This window comes from Phoca vitulina, unplaced genomic scaffold, assembly GCF_004348235.1.
Source record: "Phoca vitulina isolate PV1807 unplaced genomic scaffold, GSC_HSeal_1.0 scaffold11, whole genome shotgun sequence".
Taxonomy (NCBI): domain Eukaryota; kingdom Metazoa; phylum Chordata; class Mammalia; order Carnivora; family Phocidae; genus Phoca; species Phoca vitulina.
In genome coordinates, this window is record NW_022589714.1 from 32,103,819 (window position 1) to 32,122,528 (window position 18,710).

An 18,710-nucleotide genomic window follows, 5' to 3' on the forward strand; every position below is an offset into this window, starting at 1 on the left:
AATTGTCCAAAAATGACATAACACTTCTTTAGAAAATGTGAGAAAAGATTTCTTCTGAAACACATTTATTATACAAGCTGTTTCCCAATCAGGGAGGAAGATGCCTGTTCTAAGAAACCATGGGTAGTTGGCATATAGTAAACTCTGGAACTTTTACTCTTTCTTGTTCGTTTACCTTGGACTTATGGCTACAGAATCTCTTTGCAATCCTTGTGATGTATACACGTAAGCCACACCATTGACTCCATGAACATTAAACATTTCACAGAAGCCTTTTTTCTCTGTCTTGATTTGTTATTTCTAAGTCAGTCTCCCTGGTGGGAACTGGTGGTTGCAGTGGATTTCCTTTCCTCTTTGGAGTTAGTAGGTTATCTGTATTGCATGGCCAGTAGACTTGATACTATTTTTATGCTGTTACAGAATTATAGTAGAGGACACAGTAGATTGGCGGCCCCATGACAAAATCGTCCTTAGCTCCTCTTCTTATGAGCCTCATGAAGCAGAGGTCCTCACTGTGAAAGAAGTCCAGGCTCACCATGTTAAGATCCATGAACGGCTCAAACACCGGCATGTTGGTAAGGCTTGGTTTGTTGGAGAAGGGAAAAGGATGAGCCAGGAAGAATGTGTTTGGCAACCTGCCTAGGGATCTTGTGTCCAGTGGCCATTCAGAGGGGATGGATAATACTTTGCTGCTCCCTAGACTCATCCTAGAAGGCTTTACCTCTATTCCCTCATTAATTGTATTGCTTAACTTTTAAAGAATACTTAGATGTGAAGGAATTTTTTGTTTTGTTCTTTTACTTTTTACATATAATGGCAAGTCTAGAAGCAAGCAGAAAGGTTAAGCATGTTGTTCAAGGTCACTGGGCATTTCCATGGCTAAGCCAGAATAAACCTCAGGGGAGCTGAATTTCCAGTTCATTTCTTGACACACTGAATCATACAATCACTTAGAATTCGACAGTTATTGTAAATAATGTTTTCTTTCTCCATACGCAGGAATGTGTCCTTCCTGACACTTTATGTACTGACTACTACTACTATTAAAAAGAAAAAAAGATAAAAAGCCAAATACCTTTTTCACAAAAAAAGTGTAAATATTTTTATACATTATGCACAGTTCAAATACTTTGCACATAAATTATAAATAGCCATGAGGTTCCAGGTTCAGTCCAAGTAATATGTTTAATCCAAGAACTCTAATAAGTAATAAAACATGGAAATAGAGGGGTTAGGGAATATCTTTTTGTCTCTGATATGGGAGAGGAACATACATGTATTCAGCAGGATTATGTCCAAAGCTATTTCTAAATCATAGTTCCAAGGATGATTTCTTTTTTAAAAAGTGGAGAAATCTCCAGCAGTCCTTGCTAGTAGGATGCAAAGTGCAGTGTAAACGGAGCTCAGTGGAACAGACGAGCAGGGCACTCCGTTCCTGTCCCTGAGGGGGCTCCTTCAGGCAATTCTGAGCTTAAGACCCATCATGAGAGGACACTGCCACTGCTCTTTGTCCCTTTACTCCTATACATTGCTGCTTTAGCTCTGTTACTGCCTCAGTCAGTCTGGGATTCTTCACTCTCTTCGAGGAGGTCCACGGACGATGTACAACCAAACACTCAAGTCTCACACCTATGAATTTAAGGAAGGAGGTTGGGGACCCCACTAATTGGACAGGTGTGCCCTGACTTCATTGTCCCAGTACCCACAGTTATTAAGGAGAAATGAATTCTTGCTCGAACACTCTCACTCTGATCCCGAAGAGAGATATGTGAACGAGCTTTTCATTTCTCAGCTGACATTTGTGGAGAATGCCCGAGGAAAAGCAACCTTAATGTTGGTAGGACTTCCGAGGGGAAAGGAGTGTTTTCATTTGTCAGGTTCTCTGGGTCCCCAGCTGGCAATTTCCGAAATAGGTTTTTAAAGTTTTTTTTTTTTTTTCTTGCCCAATTCCTATTGCCCCAGGAAGCGTCCATGTCATGGAGGATGGCCGATACATTCGTTTGGCTGCAGAGGTTGGACTTTTGACCCGAAATATACAAATCCAGCCTGATATATCATGCAGGGCGAGACTACTTGTGGGGTCCTTCAGAATATCCAGCAGTGAGGAATTTTCAGGTAAATTGAATTTTAAGTTACTAAGCATTACCGATTGGAGCCTATTCATCTGGGACATTCAGAAATTCCAACTGTGAGAATTTTCATTTATAAAACAAAACGTTCAAATTAGACGGCTCCTTTGTGCTCTGAGAAGCTATGAATTTTCAGTTCTAATCTGTGCTTAATTATCAGTGTGATGTTAAAATAATATACTAGCGATCAGCACATATGCACATTTTTACCTCAAAGAAAACATCTTCAGCAGATGTGAAATTTCCTCTGCTTTGAAATTATAGATGATTTAATGACCACTTGAGTTTTATCTCTTTCCTGAATTTCTATTACTCTTTCCCAGTAGCATGCTATATCTGATGGCAGGCCTCAGCTCATGCTATAAATTAATAGCATAAATTTAAATAAAAATGATTTCCATATTCTAGACTACTTTAAGGATCAGTTCAATCTTTCTCATTTCTTTCAAGCTTTAACTCTTTTGGAATGCTGCAACATTATTTGATTAGGACCTTGTTCTTAAACTTGTATCCCTTAAATATTATTCTAGAATTGTTTCCTGGTCAAATAAATTCGGGAGAGGATATCACTGTAGCTCCCTCTTAGAAGGTCACTGAGTACCTGAATATAATAAAAGCTCTGAGAAGGCCTGGAATAAAGGATCTAGCTACTTCCCAATTATATTGAGCATGAAACACTTTTTTGTTGGCACGTCTGTTCTACCAGTATGGTAAACGGCAGTATACGTACCGAACTTAAATCAAAAGTTCAGGATTTCCGGCCCATGGAACAAGCTCTCTTTCCATAGGCTCTGTGTCCAAGAGTCCTCAACAGAAGTGACTTTGCTCCTCCCCTCCCCCCAAAAGACATTTGACAGTATCTGGAGACATTTTGCTTGTCACAGCTTGGGGGAGCTTCTTGGCATCTAGTAGGTAGATGCTAAAGAGCCTACAGTGTATCCTGCAATCCTACAAAGCAAGGACAGCCTCCCACAGGAAAGGATTCTCTGGTCTGAAATGTCAATAGTGTTGAGATTGAGAAACCATGCTTTAGAAGACTGAGACACAGGCTGAGTCCTGGTCTTCTGGAAACGAGACAGGGTCCCTTTTAACTGAAACTGCAGGCCATGTGAACATGATCACAGAATAGAAGGCCAATTCTGACAGGTTAGCACCAGGCCAGAACTGAATGAGCAGCAAGACTGACATGGTCTGGAATTTCCGGCATTGCTGATCTAGGGTTTCTTAAATCATCCCGGGGGGGAGGGGATGTTATAGACTGGGATTAATGCCGATTTTCATGCCTATTTTATCTCATGCAATCCTAATATCTTTGTGAGAGAGACATTTTTATAGATGAGGAAACTGTAATAAAATTGCCTGCTTATGTGTGAAACTCACTTAAGAGCTTGTGAACAACTTGAGGGTACGGTTGCATCTTTCATCACCATTTTTCTAGTAAAGGAACTGCTGTGTATTGAGTGCTCCATAAGTGGGAATAAAGAAAGTAAGTGAAGAGTAAGAAAAGTCATCCAGCTAGAAAGTGGCAGAGGTAACATTCAAATTCAAGTCTGATTCTGAAGCCCTTATTAAATAAATTTCTAATTTTGTAATCATTTTAGACTTCGAGAAGAGTGGCAAACATAGTATGGAGAGTTCCTGTGTACCTTTTGCCCAGTCTTCCCTATTGTTAATATCTGCCATATCTGCTACATTTGTCAAAACCAAAAAGTTAACATGGGTGCCTTACTCTTAACTAAATTCAAGCTATTATTCAGATTCTACCTGTTTTTCCACTAATGTCCCTTTTTGTTCTAGAATCTAATCTGGTTTCCCACACTAAATTAAGAAGCCTTGCATTTTTCTGTAAATATACTCCAGAGCCTGGATGAAGTGGAATCGGCAGGTGTAGGTCAAGGATGCCAGCTATGGGTGTTGAAAAATTATAGGATAGAAAATCGGGCCAGGACTTACAATGCCTACTTTTAAATTGGAGGCCCCTGTCATTCTTTTTCTGACCAATAACATCCAGCCATTTATACTTAGAATTGTGATTTTCAAAAGGAAAAATAGGATAGTAGTTGTGAACATAATCTTTATTTAATTCTTCACTTAAATGCTCAAGACATTTTAAGTACTTACTATTTTTTTTAAATTTTTAAAATTTTATTATGTTATGTTAGTCACCATAAGTGACTCATTAGTTCATCAAACTCATTAGTTTTTGATGTGGTGATCCACGATTCATTGTTTTCGTATAACACCCAGTGCTCCATGCAGTACGTGCCCTCCTTAATACCCATCACCGGGCTAACCCATCCCCCCTCCCCCCTCCCCTCTAAAACCCTGTTTGTTTCTTAGAGTCCATAGTCTCTCATGGTTCATCTCTCCCTCCAATCCCCCCCTGCCCTTCATTTTTCCCTTCCTTCTCCTAATGTCCTCCATGCTATTCCTTATGTTCCACAAATAAGTGAAACCGTATGATAATTGACTTTCTCTGCTTGACTTATTTCACTTAGCATAATCTCCTCCAATCCCATCCATGTTGATGTAAAAGTTGGGTATTCATCCTTTCTGATGGCTGAGTAATATTCCATTGTATTTATGGACCACATCTTCTTTATCCATTCATCTGTTGAAGGGCATCTTGGGTCTTTCCACAGTTTGGCTATTGCTGACATTGCTGCTATGAACATTGGGTTGCATATGGCCCTTCTTTTCACTACATCTGTGTCTTTGGGGTAAATACCCAGTAGTGCAGTTGCTGGGTCATAGGGTAGCTCTATTTTTAATTTTTTGAGGCACCTCCACACTGTTTTCCAAAGTGGCTGTACCAACTTGCATTCCCACCAACAGTGTAAGAGGGTTCCCCTTTCTCCACAACCTCTCCAACATTTGTTGTTTCTTTCCCTGTCCATTTTTGCCATTCTAACTGGTGTAAGGTGGTATCTCAATGTGGTTTTGATTTGAATTTCCCTGATGGCTAATGATGATGAACATTTTTTCATGTGTCTGTTACCCATTTGTATGTCTTCTTCAGAGAAGTGTCTTTTCCTATCTTCTGCCCATTTTTTGACTTGATTATTTGTTTTTTGGGTGTTGAGTTTGAGAAGTTCTTTATAGATTTTGGATACCAGACCTTTATCTGTAGTGTCATTTGCAAATATCTTCTCCCATTCTGTGGGTTGCCTCTTTGTTTTATTGACTGTTTCCTTTGCTGTGCAGAAGCTTTTTATCTTGATGAAGTCCCAAAAATTCATTTTTGCTTTTGTTTCACTAGCTTTTGGAGATGTATCTTGAAAGAAGTTACTGTGGCTGATGTCAAAGAGGTTACTGCCTATGTTCTCCTCTAGGATTTTGATGGATTCCTGTCTCACACTGAGGTCTTTCATCCATTAGCTTTCAGCCACTGGTTAATATGCACACGAGTAAAAAGATATTGTATGATTTAAAACTATGAATTATAACCATGTAAGTATAAGACATAAAAAAACCACAAATTAAAATAATACTGATATATTGCCTTGCCTGAGATTCTAGAACCACTTTCTATTCTATAAAATAAGCTATTTATGTGCGGAATCTAGCATTTGGTGTCCTTTGGGCCACTGTCTTATGGAGACAGGTTCAACAGCCCTTTCAGCTGTGTGCTATTGGTGAGGGAACTGTCAAAAATGTTACCACCAGACAAATAGTTTTTGGATGTTTTATCATTCAGTGAATATTTCTATACCATCTACCAGTGCCTCCTTAATCAGTGTCATTTGATAAATTTAGATATATTGGAATCCTATCACCTGGTTACAAAGAAAGACATATATGGTCTTTTTTTTTTTTTTAAAGATTTATTTACTTTAGAGAGAGAGAGAGAGAGAAAACATGAGTGGGGGAGGGGCAGAAGGAGAGGATCGGGGAGAGACTCTCAAGCAGACTCCCCACTGAGCACAGAGCCCCACGTGGGGCTCGAACCCAGGACCCCAGACCATGACCTGAGCCAAAGTCAACAGTTGGCCACCTAACCAACTGAGCCACCCAGGAACCCCAGAAAGACATCCATCATCTTTCTTTTTTTTTTTTTTTTTTTAAGGTTTTATTTATTTATTTGTCAGAGAGAGAGAGCACAAGCAAGGGGAGGGGTAGAGGGAGAAGCAGGCTCCTCACTCAGCAAGGAGCCCTAGGTGGGACTTAACCCTAGGACCCCGAGATCATGACCCGCGCTGAAGGCAGACGCTCCACTGACTAAGCCACCCAGGCATCCCACATACATCATCTTTCACTTCATCTGTCCTCCAGACCATGCTTTGGTCCTCCATGGCAGCCAGATGTTAGTTTCTCCTCTGTGAAAAGGGAGTGGGGAAGGTGGAGGGTTTAGGCTGAACTACTTCTGAACTTTAAATACTATTACTGAAACACTATAGCTCCCTCCAATTTTATTGAGAAAAATAACTTTATAGTTCACCTTTGTCAGTACCTTTAGAAAAAGAAAGAAAAAAGGGGCGCCCGGGTGGCTTAGTCAGTTAAGCGTCCAACTCTTGGTTTTGGCTCAGGTCGTGATCTCAAGGTCCTGGGATCAAGCCCCACATCAGGCTTCACGCTCAGCAAGGAGCCTGCTTGGGATTCTCTCTCCCTCTGCCCCTCCTGCTCATGCTCTTTCTCTCTCTCTCTCTCAAGTAAATAAATAAATCTTAAAAAAAAGAAAAAGGAAAAAGAAGAAAGAAGTAACGTGAGGGATAAAGTTGTGACCTATGCAGCTAAGGGCACATGACTAATTCCGGGCACACTAGCTGTAGTGCAGTCGCCTGAACCCCAGTGCAAGGCTGCTCCTTTTATTCCACCACGTCTCCCACTCCCCACAGTGTGCCTCTGTGGGGGTTAATAGTACATCCTCTATACATTTGCTTACGTCCCAAGTGTAGTGTGTTACTTAAACCTTCTCTACCTCAGTTTCCTTATCTGTAAAATGGGGATGATAATTGTACACACCTCGTAGAATTTTTGTGAAGTTAAGAGTTTAAATATACACACACACACACACACACACACACATATACAAAAACACCCATGCCCTATTGAGATATGACTTAGAACAGTGCCTGGTACCTAATGAGCGCTGTATGAGAGGTAGGTGCAAAAGTTATTAATTCACCTCATTTTTTTCTATAATCGTGTTTTCATCTATTTTACTGAGAGTATATACATTGACATATTAGTGCTCATTATATTTTTAAATCAATCTAGTGGCTGTAGTTCATACTGTATTTTTGAAGTACCTACTTAAATTAGTACCAAAAAATTCCTCGGTAAGACTAAATAATTCACTATCCTCTCCTGATGTAGAAGATGTAGAGAATCTTTTTATTGTGAAAATGAGACAGGGACCACAGTGTGGCTGGGATAAAAATACAGAAAAGATTTTATGGGGTCTTTAAAATGATTTAAAAATATGTTTTATATAATTGACCATTATATTCCTTCTTGTAATATCTTTGTGAGGATGGCAATAGACCTTTCATATGGGGTCGCTGAGAGGAGACACAGCATTGAGGTGAGTGGCCAGGAACCCGTACTTCCTTCATTCTCTTCCAGGTCCTTGACCAGCTCAGCAGAAAAATACATGGAATCTGCCAGCTAACGTGCTCATCTCCAAAGCCTATCTCTCTTCCCTATCTGTCTTTCCTCTCCCCCATCCTATTGCCAGACTCTTCAGACTGCACATGAAACCTTGGCAAGCATTCATGTGATATTTCGGGTGATGCATATGTTGTTAGTGAGACTCATTGTGTGAAATACAGTGCTGGTATTGAGAATAAACTATTACATTAAAAAAATTTTCTGCATCTCCTGATGCCCATAAATGGGCCATCCTTCTACCTTTTGTAGGGCAGGGGAGAGTGCCTGATGATCTGCATTTTGTTTGCAGGTGTCCTTCAACTTTCAAATGTGGAAATTCAGAACTTTGGGTCACCATTGTATTCAGCCATTGAGCTCACTAATGCGTCGGCAGGATCCTGGATAATATCGTCCACTCTGCACCAGAGCTGCAGTGGGGGCATTCGTGTGGCTGCCAGTCATGGGATCATTTTAAAGGACAATCTAGTGTTTGGCACAGTTGGCCATGGCATCGACTTGGAGGGTCAGAACTTTTCTCTCTCTAATAACCTTGTGGTTCTGATGACACAGTCAGCATGGTCCACCGTGTGGGTGGCAGGAATCAAAGTGAACCAGGCAAGGGACATCAGCCTCTATGGCAATGTTGTGGCAGGATCGGAGCGACTTGGCTTTCACGTCCAAGGCCACAGGTGTTCCTCTCCTGAAGCTCGCTGGTCTGACAATGTGGCCCACTCAAGCCTTCATGGCCTTCATCTCTACAAGGAAAATGGGCCTGACAACTGTACTGGTATCTCTGGCTTCTTGGCTTTCAAGAACTTTGACTATGGCGCCATGCTGCATGTAGAGAACAGTGTGGAGCTAGAGGACATCACTCTGGTGGATAATACTATTGGTCTCTTGGCAGCGGTGTATGTGTCTTCTGCTCCACAGGGTCACATTGAAAATGTACAGGTTGTACTTAGGAATTCAGTCATTGTGGCCACGAGCTCCTCTTTTGACTGCATTCAGGACAGAGTTAAGCCTCGCTCTGCCAACGTGACATCAAGAGATCGCGCTCCTTCCAATCCAAGACGGGGCCGAGTTGGTATTTTGTGGCCTGTATTCACCTCAGAACCAAATCGGTGGCCTCAGGAGCCATGGCACAGAGTGAGGAATGGCCATTTAATTTCAGGAATGATGAAACTTCAAGGTAGGAGGTTTTAGCTTCCAAGCAGTGTAGTGCTTAGGATCTTCATACATCTGTGCGTAGGATCTTCAATAGCGTTCAGAAATTATATCAGCAAGAGGGTACAATGTAGTCCAGTGGTTACTGTCCAGTTGATAACCTGCTGGCTATTGATGAGCACAGTGGTGGTTTATAATGACAGTGAGTGGCTCCTTAAAAAGTCATTGCTTTATTTATGTTGAAGACCTTTCCCAGTGATTATTTAATTTGATTATATGACAATTCTCTAGGTAGGTGTTCTTTTTCCTATTATAAAAAGGAGAAAACAGATGCAGAAATTGTGCTTCACCCAAGTTGGTTAGTAGGTGATAGGGCAACCTGGATTAGAACCAGTTATACCATAACCTATGATGTTAATCTTCCATCAGATCTCTTTGGTACTATTGTACTCACTCCCACTGGATCGTGATCAAAACTTTGATGAGAAGTATTGCTCTTAAGACTTTAATGTGTTGGAATACTCTTCTCTTTTGCATACAATGTCCATGTCTGGAAGAACTACTGATATTTTAAATTGGGATTTATGTTAACTCCTGGAACTACCATGGATGGCTTAAATTTACTCCTAGATATGCATTGGTATAAGAATATTTAGTTCTGTATTCTGTATTTGTGGTTGGTAGGTTCTATGATCCAATGTTATGATATCTTAAATTTTTTTTCAGATGTCACCTTTTCTAGTTTTGTGAAGAGTTGCTATAGTGATGACCTAGATGTCTGCATCCTGCCAAATGTGGAGAGCACTGGGATCATGCATCCAATAACAGCAGAGAGGACCAGGATGCTAAAGATCAAAGATAAAAACAAGTTCTATTTTCCTCCTTTACAAGCTAGGTACCAGTTTTAGTATTTATAATAAGCCATGTTTATGAAGTATTTGGCAATTCCTCAAATCCTTAAGCATGTTTAAAAGAAAAAAATAAGATCATCAATGTAAATCGAAATAAGTTTTCTGGAAAGATATGGTAGATTGATTGAATGGCTCGAGTTCTTTACCCTATGTTCATGCCCTTCGATACAAGATTTTTTCAATCTCTCCTATAGCAGAGGCAGAGGCTCTATTTCCCTCTTGAATTTGGGCTCAGCCATGTGACTTTTTCTGGCTAAAAAAGGGAGCAAAAGTGATAGAATGCTAATTTTACTATTGTTGTTTCATTGTTTTATCTTTATTAGAGATACTTCTTTGGGGTGTTTTCAAAATCACTGGAAAAAAATTTACCTTAATTCTTGAATCTTCCATGGAGTATGGTGTCACTAGTTTTCAGAAGAAGGCTCAGGAGCCCTTGTGCAGGGACTAGGAGGTCAAAGGATTTCTGTTGTCAGAAATCCCTGCACTGAGTGAAGTGGCTTAGATACTGGCACTCAGACCCTGTGTAATTACTGTTCTTGAACATACGATCTGGGACTTTTAGACAGGGATATGAAAACTGGATGAGGAATTCTTTTTGTCATAAAAGGGAGTGGGGAGATTAGGAGCAGGGATAATGGGTTACTTTCTTTTCCCCACAACATTGGGGAAAACTCCTTTAGCTGAAAGAAAAGAATCAGGAAAACTTGCCCTAATTAGAAAGTTAATATGTTTGGCCCAACACCAATCTCTTTTTAATGCCCATTCCTGAGCCATTTTTTTTTTTTTTTTGGTACCTAAACATTATGAGCTTTGCAATTTGTTTTATTCTGTCATTTTTTCTCCTGCCCAATTTTCCTTAGGTTCATGTCTTACTTATGGGATGAAATAGTTATAAAGCTAAATGATATTAGCATCTGATTCTTTGTATTATTAATACCTGACACATGGTTGGCATACAATAAATATTTAATATTATTACCAGTGGTACCTAAAATTATTAGACCAGGGGAAATCAAATAAATGCTCTATAATTCAATGCTATAATTGTTTATAACTTGTTTATATAACCCACCTGACTCTCAATTCTGAAAGTATAGGAACCATGTCTGTCTTTATCACCACTGTATTCCCCAACATATAAATGTAGGTTTTCAATAAATATTTGTTGAATGAAAATATCTATTTTTACTTTGTATATAGCACAAATAGAATTGATATTTATAATAATAATTTTAAAGTCCTGCAAGGCCCCAAAGTTTCATAAAGAAATGATTACATTATGTTCAGTAGATATTAGAGGAAGGAGCATTTTATTTTATCTTGCTTCTTACCAAATTAGCAATTGAAGCAAAGATTATATATTCAGGTATCTAGAATATTTGGTTATAAGAATGTCTTTCTTTTTGCCCATATAATGGGGAAATAACATTTTCTATAGAGTTTTATTTGGTATTTCTGTAGCACATTATTAGTAATAAAATCCTGTTGAATTTCTTTTTCTCTTTTTTCTAAGATTTTATTTATTTGTTTATTTGGGGGGGAGGGGCAGGGGGAGAGGGACAAGCAGACTCCACACTGAGTGTGGAGCCTGACGTGGGGCTCGATGTCAAGACCCTGAGATCATGACTTGAGTCAAAACCAAGACTCAGACACTTAACCAACTGAGCCACCAAGGCATCCCGGATTTCTTTTTCATGTCAGCTCTACCAATATCTGTTTTCTTTGTGTTGCTTATCATGGAATGAGAGGGTTGCTTTCTGTCTGTCTTCACAGGAAAGGTTTAGGAACGCTGGTCTGCCCTGAATCAGATTGTGAAGATCCAAGAAAATACCTCTTTAAGGATCTGGATGGGAGAGCCCTGGGTCTGCCTCCACCAGTGTCTGTATTTCCTAAAACGGAGGCAGAGTGGACTGGATCCTTCTTCAACACAGGTTGGTTATATCTGAACTCGATGCCTCCAGCAGAGGGAGGATGCATGTGAAGGAGCTGGTTTGGCTGGGTCATCTAGTGGGAACAAAAGAGCCAGGAGAGGAATTGAGTTCCAGTTGGAGTCTGTGCTATCACAGGAACGCTGAGGGATTAAGCAATGCCATGACAGCATGGTGATTCGCTCCATGAGATCGCTTATGTCTCTGTATAATGCGCAGATTCCCAACACGCAGCTCTGTGCCCAAGTGCGAACATCCTCTCACTAGCATGCTCACCTGCACCTGGAGCAGGACTCCAGTCAGCCAGGGAACCTGCTCCTCTGCCATCCGAGTCAACATTTCTCTTCCCTCCGGGCAGACAGAAAGGCTCTCACTCTGGGGAGGGTGGTGGAGTAGATGTCCTGTAGCTTCCTTCCTTTCCTCTATCTGTTCATTGTCCCCCAAGGGCTGTACTCAAAATTCCTTCTTCTTGCTTATGCAACCAGAGCCCATTTAGGGATCAGTTTTAATAGCTGGAACCCCAGAGAGATCATCATCTTTCTATGTCCACAAACAATGGGATTCTGAGTTTCTGTTTGAGTTCAGGTGGAAACTGTTGCTCATAAATCTAAAGAATTTCCCCAGCTTTCTTTCTGTTTCAGTGGTTGATTCTTTCCATACTTCTCTTCTAGTCTCCCTTTCCCTTTTTAAGTTCTAAGTGAATGAATGTTCCAGGTCTATGTTCTCAGATCTCTTTGGTTCTCTCCCTAATCTTGCTAAGTCCAAGGTTGAAATATCTTCTACTGCTGATGACTTCTAGTTTGTATCCCCAGCCCTGAACTTTGGTCTGGTATATCCAACTGACTCCATTGGGAAGTACAATCGGCATTTAAGACTCAACATACCCCAGATGGATTCTTGAGCTCTGCCTGCATCCCCAGCCTGCTTCTTGCCTAGTTGACCCTTCCTCCATAATTGGTATCATCATTCAAAATCTAGGAGTGAAACTTTATTCCTTTTTCTGATATAAATGCTCTCGCTTGTAAACCATCATCATCTCTCACCCAACAAGGGAATGGAATAGCCTCCTAATTTGATCTTCTTTCTTCTGTTCTTATACCCCACAATCTGTTTTTCACATGGCAGCCACAGTGATCTTTTCAACTTTCCAATTGTTTTCCATTCCCCTGGAATGAAATCCAAACTACAAGGCTATAAGTCTTGTAGTACCTGGTCCCTGACTACCTGTGACACCCTTTTTACTTATTCATCATGGTCGTATGTTTTCTTTAACATGCTAAGCTTATTCCTACCCCAGGGCTTGCCTTTGCATTGGCTGTTTCCTTTGCCTGAAATCTCCTGTTCTCATTTCTTTGCAGACCTGGCTCCTTCTGTTCAAATGATAGCTTCTCAGAGAAGCCATCCCTGGTCACCCTGTCCAAAAGAATTATGCCCCCATTCTTTTCTAGCTCTACTATGCCTGCTTTATTTTTTGTCAGTGTTCCACTATTTAAAATTATATTGTAAAGACCCTTGTTTACTGGTTGATTTATTGTTTGCTTTTTAAAGTGCAAACTTAGTGAGGGCAAGAGTTTTGTCCTGTTCGTTGTTACATATTTGGGGAATGCTCAACAAAGAGTAGTTGATGGGTTGATCAAGTGAATGAGTTGTTGATAGCCAAGGAGAGTATTAATGCTGCTTGCCCCAAACCATTCGAGAACGTACAGAAGAAACTGAGGCTTCAATTTAGGTCACGGGTTTAAGGATTTACCCATAATAGGAAATTTGGAACCAAGACTTTCCTAGGTCTCTTTTTCCTTGTTGCCACCTTACTTCCATTTGAACCACTGCTATTTTAACGTTTGGCATTTACAGAAGTTTCTACATAAGTCTTTTAATTACCATACGATTTCATGCTTCACTACTTTTTCACATTTCTCTTAAATATTTTCATAGGTTGAAGGCTTATCTTTGCAACAGGATGACATGCTGTGGGGACTACAATATAGGTTTTAAAAAGTCAGTGCTGAGTGCGTGGAACATGCTAAGTAAATATTCATTTTGATATGTTGGTCATATCTGTTGAATATAACAACAAATACATTTTTGCACAGAGGAATAAAATGCAGGGAAAGTATATATTGAGAAAAATACGTGCAGAATAGTAAAAGAAAAAAAGATAGGCAGCTACTCTCTCATTTGCCACTATATCTATTCAGATAGCTTTCTTTTTTTTTTTAAAGATTTTATTTATTTATTTGAGAGAGAGAATGAGAGAGAGATAGCATGAGGGGAGGAGGGTCAGAGGGAGAAGCAGGCTCCCTGCCGAGCAGGGAGCCCGATGCGGGACTCGATCCTGGGACTCCAGGATCATGACCTGAGCCGAAGGCAGTCACTTAACCAACTGAGCCACCCAGGTGCCCCTATTCAGATAGCTTTCTATAGTAAGTTACCCTGTTGGTGTTAAGAGTCATCCCACTGTTATAGGTGTTTATGCCATGGAGAAAAGATCCTACTTTCAAACAAAGTACAGGCATAATTGTGAGGGTTTTCTACACTTGTGGTTTTTGGTGAGGACCTCATTGCTGTAGAATCAGTACCAAGGGATGTGTGTTCCAGAGTATTTAATGGAAATTACATTTCAGAAAATAGTAAGGACTGAAGAGTGTCTTAGTTTGGGTTGCTCCAGAGACAGACATTGATATAAGGCTTAGACTCTAGTAGTTTATGGGAGGGGGTGAGCATGGAAAGTAGAGAAGTGGGGAAGTAAGACAGGGAAAGAGGTGAAGCCAGGAAGGATGGACTCAAACTGGTTTCTGCTGTGGACAGCTAGAGCTCAAGTCCTGGGGGGAGCTCCAGGAGACCCTGGGCACATGACCTAAACATATCCCTGCTAAGCTATGAGGAGGCTAAGGTATTTATATTCAAATCCCTGCTTGTCATTGGCTGAAGGATGCTTCTGGACATTAACTCTCTAGCCTCTTGGCTTTCCCTGAACAAAGGCCAACTCTGTTCTTTCCTGTGGCCAGGAACAAACCTTTCTTAGAAGGAAGTGGTAGGTTCTACCAGCAGTCTTTGGTGTGTGAAGGTGAGTGCTAAAAACATATGGCTGTGGCGTTGAAAATGTCTGGTACAAACAGGAGCTCTAAAATGGTGATCAAATACTCCATGTGTAGGGGGCCTGTGTGGCTCAGACTGTTAAGCGTCTGCCTTTGGCTCAGGTCGTGATCCTGGGGTCCTGGGATCAAGCCACACATCGGGTTCCCTGCTCAGTGGGGAGTCTTCTTCTCTGTCTCCCTCTGCCCCTCCCCCCCCCACTTGTGCGTGCTCTCTCTCTCTCAAATAAAATTTAAAAATCTTAAAAAAATACTCCATGTGTAAGTAATGGGGTGGTTGGATGAACTCAGATAGTTGCTTACCATGTGGTATAAATACACTGGTTAGGCATAAACATGCTCTTGCGGCTCGATGTATATTTTATTTTTCTTAACTCTCTGATGTGGTTGTGAAATCTGATTCAATGGTAAAACTCCAGCAGATATTACAGTAGAACATTCCACTTACTGTCAGTGTGTAGACAAGCATAATTGGGAGTGTGTGTTTGTGTGTGTGCCTGTGTGTGTATATGTGGTTGAATGTATATAGGAAAGAGTATATGACTGACTGCTTTCAACTCCTGATGTTTTAAAGCTTTATAACATTTTAAATGAGGTTGCTATAGGTACCAACTACAAGGATTCCCACAGTAGAACCTGCTGTTTACTGCACTAAAAATACATCCTGTATCTTCTTGCAATGAAGGAGACAGCACAGAGTATAAATGGTGTCTTCCAGGTGCTGACAGGATTGTACGGTTTTCCTTTGACTTCCAAAATATGAATAGATCCTCCTTCCCTAATTCATGTCCCTTTTTATTTCTTATTTATTTATTTAAAAAAATTTTATTTATTTATTTGACAGAGAGAGACAGCAAGAGAGGGAACACAAGCAGGGGGCGGGAAGCCGGAGAGGGAGAAGCAGGCTCCCCGCTGAGCAGGGAGCCCGGTGTGGGGCTCAATCCCAGGACCCCAGGATCATGACCTGAGCTGAAGGCAGATGTTTAACTGACTGAGCCACCCAGGCGCCCCATCCCTTTTTATTTTTTAAACCATTCTCTTGTATGCCACTTTCCAATTCCTGTACACAATCTGATAGATGAGAAAAGCACAAATTTAATCTGAAGAGAAGGAGTGTCTATTTTGTATTTTTCCCCTTCAAGACAAGAATCTATAATATTCTGTAGAACAGGAAGAGGAGTGCGGCAGAGATTAAAATGGAGACCACTGGAACCAACTCTCATATTTTTTCCAAGTGGCATTGAATGTGACACACCCTTATGTTCTGTCTCAGATCTATTAATAAACAGCTTGGAGTCCCTTGCCTTTGAGGATTATTTTTAATTTGAAAAATACAGATTGTATTTGCACATATAAGTTCACAGCGGAGCTACCAACCCAGACAGATATCCACAGGTCTCGGCATATTGTCATATACTCTAGCATTAGAAGCAAAAATTATCCATGTGGATCAGCTCTAAGGAATACTGTGCCAGTGGGTTTTGCTATCTGTGTGATGCAGGGTGTGTAGCCAGGGGAAAAATGAGCTGTTAATTTTGATTTGTACTTATCTGTAAGTTTGCGTTTGCAGCCAACTTTGAAACATGCCTGGCAATAGAGTGCAAAGCAGCTAATCCCAAGCAGGAGATCCTCTGAGAACCATTTGCATTTTATTCTGGAAGGGATTTCTTTTGATTATGGAAGCAGCTGATGATCTGAAGATCCAAAATCATGGAGAAAAACCAAGTCTTGAAATGTGTATCCCATTCAGGTGGGACTAGACAGGTGCCAGAGCATCCCACTCTGGCTTCTTAGTCATTTCCAGTCTGTCCCAGACTACAAATGGGTGGCTTTACCTCCCAGACCAGTTTGTACATGTGGAGTACCTGTGTGGTTGAGAGAAGACTGGAAGAAGTCAGAGCTTTACTTTCAACATCATTTTACGATTTCTGAGCCATGATGTAGAGAGTAGAAGGGGGGTGACATGGAGGGGGCCCTCCTTGAGCAGCTTTTGCATGCCGCATGCTGAAGTTGGCATTTTCATTCATTGTGCAAATGCATTTTGGCCACCTACGGTCTACGAAGGCTTCTAAGGATGGGAGCTCCAGTTGTGAAAAAGACAACGCTCCTGCTTTCATCAGGCTTATGTTCCAGTGGAGAGAGATATATAAACAAATAAAAATATTCCAATAGTGATGGGAGGTACGAAGAAAATAGTATAGGGTTTTGGGTCAGAGTGGTAGATTGAAGGTTGTGCGTGTGTGCATGCAGGTGTAGATAAGGGAGCTGCTATTTGAAACAGAGTTACATTTCCAACGAGACCTGAATGAGGGGCAAGGGGTCACTGCTCGGAGCAGAGGGAGGAGCCTTCTAGGGACAGAGAGCAGCCAGAACAGAGGCTCTGAGACAGAGGCTTCAGCGTGTCTGAGGGTGGGTGGAAAGGTGATCAGTGCTCACGGTGTGTAATTAATGGGAACAGGAGTAGTTGCAGGTAGCCAGGAGTCAGCTCCTTCCTAGGCCAGGACGATTTGATAAGATGATGTTGGAGGATGCATGTTGGAGGATGATGTTCACTCTCTGAAAAGATGGTACATGCAGCCGTGGAATGAATGGATAGGGAGTGGGAGTCAGACTGGGAGCAGGCAGTGCAGTTAGGAAGCTAAAGCTAAGGGGGGCTTAGGGATGCACCACCCCACAGGTGGTCTGCTGACGTGTGCTGGCCCGCAAAGTCTTGCACTCGTCTATAATGAGATAATGACATGAATCGGTCGCTTAGAAACATAGCAACTTGACAGAGTAATTTTATGTCTGTTGGCTCTAATAAAGAAAATTTGGGGCTTTTATTTTGTATGTCTAATTGGTCAGATAATTTATATTTTTTAAATTATATAAATTGGTCCTCAATGGCCTGGAAATTTTAAAACAAACAAAAGCAAACAAAACAAAACAAAATACCCTGTTTCTTGCCAAATATTTTTCAATTGAGGAGGTAAATTTGATGTGCTTAGGGCAGTGGCTTCTGTAGCTGACTTATCATCAGTATTATCTAGGACATTAAACATTCATTTGCATGTTGGGGGGTATTTTGAGTGAATAGGTGTATGTGAGGCCCAGGCCTTTGTGTTTAAACACACATATACACAGATACACATTCATTCATACACACAACCTCCCCAAGTGATTCTGTTGTGTTAAGGTTTGAGAATCACTAACTATAGAGTAATATGCTTCCTTTGATGTAAAGAGACAGGATGTTATGAAGACAATATTTTTAATTTAAAAAGTGAGCAGTCTCAATTTTTCATGAAAAATCCAGAATTTGCTCCCTGTGCCAAATACCATAGGCATAAATATACTTGCTTATACACACACTGGATGTATTTCTGAAAGGGAATAGAACATGAACTAAAAAGATATAGGAGTCTTCACAATCTAAATTAAGTCTTCGAATAATAAGAATATATTGAACTTTTTTAAATGTAGATTATTTTTGCTAGTACTAAAGTGACTTGAATGACCTCAAACTGTCACTTTAATAATGAAGCATTGGATAAAAATGAGTTCAATGCTAAGTTTATTTTTTAAATTCTACATTGAATCATTATATTAAAAACCTAAACTCATGATAAGCTTTTCCCACACTTTCCTTGACGTCATTCCCAGCAAAGTACTGTGGTCTGACCAGGACTTCTGACCAAATCCATCTTCGGGGCAGGTGAGAGTTTCCCATTCTTTGCCACGAAAGGATAAGAAGCGTTTTTCAAGTGGTGTTCCTTCTTGGTCGCTTCTTGAGAAAGTTATAAACCATTATGGAGACCTTAAAAGTGACTGACCTCAAATCAAAAATAAAAGATGAGGTTGATAAAAAAGAAAATAAAGCTGGCATTTTACCGTCAGCCCATGGAGTGATGAAGT

At 40.6% G+C, this 18,710-nt stretch overlaps 1 protein-coding gene across 1 annotated transcript in view; it reads left to right on the top strand.

Annotated features, from left to right (window-relative positions):
• PKHD1 (PKHD1 ciliary IPT domain containing fibrocystin/polyductin) overlaps window positions 1–18,710 on the top strand; it is a 440,651-nt gene that overhangs the window by 314,546 nt on the left and 107,395 nt on the right. The window contains exons 55-59 of the mRNA XM_032410150.1: window positions 421–575; window positions 1,963–2,115; window positions 8,029–8,907; window positions 9,609–9,777; window positions 11,567–11,724. Of these exons, the coding sequence (XP_032266041.1) occupies window positions 421–575; window positions 1,963–2,115; window positions 8,029–8,907; window positions 9,609–9,777; window positions 11,567–11,724 (1,514 nt within the window). The remainder of the gene's footprint in view (window positions 1–420; window positions 576–1,962; window positions 2,116–8,028; window positions 8,908–9,608; window positions 9,778–11,566; window positions 11,725–18,710) is intronic.